Source organism: Mandrillus leucophaeus, unplaced genomic scaffold, assembly GCF_000951045.1.
Source record: "Mandrillus leucophaeus isolate KB7577 unplaced genomic scaffold, Mleu.le_1.0 Scaffold22, whole genome shotgun sequence".
NCBI classification, from domain to species: domain Eukaryota; kingdom Metazoa; phylum Chordata; class Mammalia; order Primates; family Cercopithecidae; genus Mandrillus; species Mandrillus leucophaeus.
In genome coordinates, this window is record NW_012102254.1 from 5,107,953 (window position 1) to 5,114,440 (window position 6,488).

General features: G+C 52.6%; 1 protein-coding gene across 1 annotated transcript in view; it reads right to left on the minus strand.

Moving 5' to 3' along the window:
- Window positions 1–6,482, minus strand: part of LIMD1 (LIM domains containing 1) — a 111,918-nt gene extending 105,436 nt beyond the window's left edge. Inside the window, exon 1 of the mRNA XM_011981096.1 lies at window positions 4,577–6,482. Within this exon, the coding sequence (XP_011836486.1) occupies window positions 4,577–5,984 (1,408 nt within the window). The 5' untranslated portion in view covers window positions 5,985–6,482. The remainder of the gene's footprint in view (window positions 1–4,576) is intronic.
- Window positions 6,483–6,488: the final 6 nt, after the last annotated feature.

Genomic DNA, 6,488 nt, shown 5'->3' on the forward strand with positions numbered 1-6,488 from the left:
TGGGGTCTATGTTGCACAGGCTGGTCTTAAACTCCTGGGCTCAAACAATTCTCCTGCCTCAGTCTCTTGAGTCGCTGGGATTACAGGTGTGAGCCACCACATCCAGCTTGTGTCCTTTTTCCTTAGAAAGGGAGAAGAGGACCAGTGTGAGGAAGACAGGTGGATCACATGGAGGAGACGGTGGGGCACAACTAACAAAGGCACGGTGCCCTCTGCACCCCACCTCTGCAGTGTCAGCAGTGGTACTAAAATAGAAGCCACACTGCACTAGGTGGTATAGGCCAGGAGCAACGCCTAGAAGACCAAAAACCCAACGCCATGGACAGAGAGACACAAAGAGGCCACGGCGGCGTGGCTGGAGGAGGAAGTAGGCCCAGCAAAACAGGGAAAGAGACACACCTCTGTAGGATCTTATTTTATTAAACCCACAAAGACCAGCCATGGAAAGTGCCAGGAGAGTTTCCGTGCCACGTTAATCAGTAACTGGAAACTGGGCATCTTGAGACTCTAAGGGCTTACAGAGGTGGCAAGAGGGATTCACAAGCTCTTTCCACAAAGTCAAATACCCAAAGGGACACCTTTGACTTAGGAAGGGGACCAGGCTAACCCAAACATCTACTTTGCTTTGCTTTTGGCCTGAGTGGCATCGCGTGTCATGGGGACTTCTGTCACTCTGACTCTCACTGCCAAGCACTCTGCACCATTAATCATTCCTCTATTTGGAAGTGGACTCTAACCATTATTTAACAAATGTAGCATGTTGGGTAGACAAAATCTTTCCAGTAATACCAGATGTAGGGGAGGGAAAAATATCTGTGGGGGTGAGCCCCTCAGCTGTCCAGCCTCCTCAGGCTACTGACAAGGGAGGAGCAGTCTGGAGGAGCACGCAGTCTGTTCAAGTTCCCCACACAGGGACAGGCAAAGACTGCCATTGCTCAGACCGAAAGACTTCCTCCTCTGCCCCAAGGGAGGTCGCGGAAGAGCAGATGGAAGCTCTGCTACCAAAGCAGGCATGGGGCAAACCCTCTCCTACACAGTTGGCAGCTCGGTCCTGGCATGAGCGCTGCAGGGAGCAACCAACCCACACCTAAAGGACACAAACCACGCAGCCCCACAGTCCCACTCCTGGCAGCTGATCTTGCAGCTACGCCTGTCCCTTGCAGATGGGTACATTCCAAAGGCCCATCGGTGAGGGCTGCTTAAGTGACCTTAGGTGACCCGGGCACATCGCACAGCAGCCACGTATAGCCAACTCAACACATGCTGATGCAGAGCCACTGCAGAGACGCTGTGCAGTGGAACAGCATGCCACCACTGGGGCTGGCAGAAACACATATGCTCATTACACCCAGGACACTCAACCAGACAGGCTGGGAAAAGAGGCTCAGTTTTCACTGTGTGTGCTTGCTTATCTGTGAAGTTTATACAAAAAATGAATAAAATACACAATTCCATTTTTAAACGAAATTCCAGAATGGGTAATGCCACAGAGACAGAACGCACATCGGTTGTTGCCAGGAGCTGGGGGAGATGGGGGGAAACAGGGAGCAACTGGGTTAGGGGTATGGGGTTTCCTTTTGGGTTGATGAAAACATTTTGGAACTAGACAGAGGGGTTCATTGTACAACACTGTGAATGTATTAATATTAAACAACACTGAATTGTTCACTTCAAAATGGTTAATTTACCTTATGTGAATTTCATCTCAATTAAAAATAAAAAATAAAAATAAATAAATAAAATAGGCCTCCAAGTCTCTGCTTGGGAGACAGTTTGGCAATGCTGGTTAGACGCATGAGCCCTGAGGCTGAACTAAACTGTCAAGCTCAAGCCCCAGCAGCACCCAATATGACCTGTGACACCGCCAGTAATTTAATCTCCCTGAGCTTCCATTTCCTCATCAGTAAAATGGGCATAATGGCAGAACCAGCTTCCGAGGATGCTGTGACCAGTCAATTCAATAGTCAGCACCAAGCGTTCAGTACGGTGTCCAGCACAGACCAGGCCTGTGGGGCCTCTGTGCTTGCTGTCCGCTCTGCCAAGAACACCATTTCCCTGGGAAAACACACGGTCCAGTCTCCTGCCTGCCTTTGCTCAAATGCATCTTCTTGGTGGGACATTCCTTGATCACCCAATTTAAAACTGGAAATCTCTCTGCCACCCCCAGCCCCAGGGCTCCATTCCCTTTCTCTGCCTTGATTCTCTCCCTAGGACTTGCTTATTTACTTCATTCACTCCCTGCCTCCTTCCACTACATTGTCTGCTCCAGGCAGGCAGAGGTTCCTGTCTGTCCTGTTCACTATGTATCCCCAAGACCTGGAACAGAGCATGGCCTCAAGATAGGTGCTCAATAAATTTTAATATATGCTGAATGGATGAGTAGCATTAGCTAATACTGATGCTCTGATGCACGGCATAAACTTGCATCCCAAGATAAATAAAACTGCTGCTTGTGTTGTCCAATGAGCTTGAAATTTACAACTAAACAAAAGTTTAAATTAAAAGACCCACAGTATTTCCAGCTATTACTCCCAAACGTGGGAATGTGCTGAGGAGAAGAGTTCACGGTGAGATGGTGCCATGTGCTTTAAAAAATAAACCAGTAGGCCGGGCACAGTGGCTCACACCTGTAATCCCAGCACTTTGGGAGGCTGAGGCAAGAGGATCACTTGAGCCCAGGATAACAGCCTGGGCAACCTAGAGAGGATGCCCCCACCTCCACGCCTCCTTCCTCCCCCGCTTCCTCCTAAGTAGTCCTAGCTACTCAGGAGGCTGAGGTAGGAAGATGCCTTGAGTCCAGGAGGTCTAGGCTGCACTGCACTCCAGCCTGGGCAACAAGGCAAGACCTTGTCTCAAAATAAATAAAGAAATAAAAATAAAGTTAAAAAAAAGTAAGCCGTAAACAGTTACCCTGACCTCAGCCTGCTGAGTATGGGGTGAGAACTGGCTCCCACGAGGTTCTCATGAGAAGCAAAACACAATGCTACCGTAAGTTGCACACATCCAGCAGCCCAGTGCCTCAGACCTTGGTCCCTCAAAGGACCTTGGGACACTTGTTCGTTCACGGAGAACAAGGGTAGGCTGACAGCAGTAAGCCAGCTGTCTTCCTCTCCCAGAGCCTTCCCTGTCCCTGCCCTCCATTCGGCAGAGCTGCTACCCCAGCAGAACGCAGGCTATGGGGAACACGTGAGCTCAATTATCCAAAGTTAAAAAATGAAAAACCCCTCCGATTCTCCACGAATAGGCTGTCTTTCTGGTTAGCTCTCCTATGAGACAACTAATCATTACTCAACAGAAAGATGCAGCTACCACTAAACCCTGTGCAAAGAAAAAAAGTTGAAGCTAGCAGTCTCCAAGAGTTTGTGGTTTTAAAACAGAGAATAAAACAAAACTTGCAAGTTTGAGTAAAACCAGGAAGACACATTTTCCATCCTAGTTTGAGCCATGGCTGTGGTGCTACCTGGCTGTTGGCTGTTACCTGGGTGTGGGCTGGGTTAGGAGGCTCATGGTGCAGCAGGGCTCAAATCTCGCCACACAGCAGGGTCACAGCTTGCTAGGTCCCATCCCACAGTTTCTGATTCAATAGGTCTGGGGTGGGGCCCAAGAATTTCCATTTCTAATCAGTTTCCAGGCAAAGGGATGCTCCTGATCCAGGGACTACACTTAACCACTGCTCTGGCCAGGCGCGGCGGCTCACGCCTGTAATCCCAGCACTTTGGGAGGCCGAGGCGGCCAGATCACAAGGTCGGGAGATTGAGAACATCCTGCCTAGCGCAGTGAAACCCCGTCTCTACTAAAATAAATAAATAAATACAAAAAATTAGCCAGGTATGGTGACACGTGCCTGCAGTCCCAACTACTCAAGAGGCTGAGGCAGAAGAATTGCTTGAACCCAGGAGGCGGAGATTGCAGTGAGCCAAGATTGCGCCACTGCATTCTAGCCTGGGCTACAGAACGAGACTCCATCTCAAAAAAAAAACAAAAAAACAAAAAAAACAAAAAAAAACCCCTGCTCTACGAGTCTTTCATGGTAGTGTTTGACCTGCCTCAACTGCACACAAGTACCCACCTACACAGAGACACACACACACGGCAGTCAAGAGCACCTGCCTCAAATCACTGGTCCCTCAAACAGCCAGAACAACCAGATCTGCCCAACCAACTACAGACTGAATGCTCAGGGGTACCTCCCTCCTGAGAAAGCTGGTCTCATTCAAGTCCTGCATGAGCCTGTCACTGCAGGAGGCTCTAAAGTCACACCCAAAACCCTTGAAATCCAAAGTCACAGCATTTCTCTTTTCTGAGAACAGTCACGAGCAATCCCACCCTGCTGCACCCTTCACACATGGGTAACCCCAGCTGCAAGGTCCGCTTTCTGCCCCAGCATGCTTTCAAGTTTCTGAATCAGAAAAAGCAGCTGAAAGAGGAAGCCCAAAACAAAAAACAGAAAAATAAAAAAACAGGCCACTCAAGGAGCGGTAGCTACAGCCTACAGCATCCCTGGTAGGAAGCATGTTCCCCAACCTCAAGAACCCTATCACCCCACCATAGGCAACTCCACCAGCCTCTCACTCACCAAAGTAATCGGCCTTCGGGTGAGCATCCATCTCTCGCTCCAGACGTTGGGTGAGGGCTTCTAATTTCAACTCAGCAGCAGAGGGTCTCAGTTCAGGACCTGGGACCAGTGGCTGGCAGGGCAGCCTCACCCTAGGGGAACTTGGGCTCTCCAGGAGCACAGGTCCCAGGCTACCATCAGAAGACCAGCCCAGGGTACCCTCTTTACAAGATAACTCAGGCAGGGTGGACATCACTGGATGGACAAGACTGGTGGGGCTGAGCTTGGGACCAGTGCCAAGGTCTGTGCAGCCAGGCTTCGGCCCCAGCCCAGGGACCGCACCCGGCTGTGAACTGTCCAGGCCAGCTGGCGAGGATGACGGGGCAGAACTGGAAAGGTAAGATTTGGGCCCATCCTGGAACCAAGGTTGGGGGGCCACATTGGGTTTGGACATCACACCTGAAACCTCACCCCCCAGCCCCGAGTTTGATCTTGGAAGACCTCCTTGCCTGGGGCAGCTCAGGGCCAGGGGTACTGACACAGAAGGGGTCCTGGGCTGAGCAGGCCCCAGAGCTGGTGCTCCATTCTCCAAGTTTGGGGAAGGCAGGCCAGGGCTCACCCGCTGGGAGGAGGCAGTGGACCAAAGGCCTGTTGGCTTCTCGCTGCTGCGGCCACCAATGCCACTATCCTGACCACTGAGGCTACCCTCAGAAGATCTGCTGGAGCTCAGGGAGAGCTGTCGCTGGTTTAGGGGATGGTCCCCACAGGGTTTGGGCAGTGGTGGGTCACTCCCCAGGGAGCTAGGCCACCCACTCCCTACACTCAGGCCGATGCTGGGGGACACTCCTGGTTTGTCACCCCACTTTGGGCTTGCCAAGGAGAGGTTGTCGTAATAGTCTCCGTGAGTGAGGCAGGAAGGATCCTCGCAGGGGCCCGGCTGGTGCAAAGCAGACATCTCAGAAGTCGCCGGGCTCTCCCTGGAACCACAGTCCTGGCTGCCATGCCTTGTGCCATGCAGGTATGGCCTGGATCTCTGCTCCTGCGGTGGGTACGGGGGCTGCCCAGCAGCGAAGGTGGTGGCTGCCCCAGGCGCCCCTGTCGAGGCAGCAAGAGGAGGCTTGGCAGAACCATCCACAGTCAGCTTGCTGCCCACACCAACTTCCCGACGGGTCTGTGGGCCCAGGCGGCCCCCTCCATTGACAGGGCCTCTGCTTCCCCTGGGCAGGGTCTCCTCCTGCAGGAGCTGCTGCTGCTGCTGGAGGTGGATTTTGGCCATCTTGGTGGCGAACACCCTGCGAGTTTCCTCAAACTCGGGGTTGTTGCCTGCACCCTTGTCCACTCGGAAGAGCCCATCCTTGGAGGCCTCATACATGTTCAGGTCCTCGATGAATTTACTGGCCTCCAGGCCCAGGTCGTCATACTTATCCATGCTGCAGACAGGTGTCCCGGCCTAGCCCAGGTGCCGTGTGTGTGTGTGTGTGTGTGTGTGTGTGTGTGTGTGTGTGTGGAGGGCGGCGGGGAGATGCTGGCGAAGGGTCGGGGCTCAAGTCCGACCCAGTACAGGTAAAGACTTCCACCTGCCTAGCATGAAGGGCATGACCCCAGGACTTAAGAGTTCAGCCGAAGTTGAGACCTCAACGCCAGCTGGACCAAGTTGGCTTCTAATTCCCTTTCCCCTGGAGACGTCCTTGTTGGGGTAGCTGGTGGCACTTCGCTGTCCCGGGCCTGCTCAGCGGAGTTCTTTTCTCCTCTCCAAATTATAAAAGGAAAAAGAAAACAGCAAAAAAGTAAAATCACATCCTCCTTAGGCAACCAAATGCGGAAACCCACAGCAAGGCAGCAGCCGACTGGGCCGGGTGAAGCTGAATCGGCCAGGAGGGCGCCGAGGCCGCGAGTCGGGCCGGAGCAAAGGCGTGGAGGCTGAGGCGCAGGT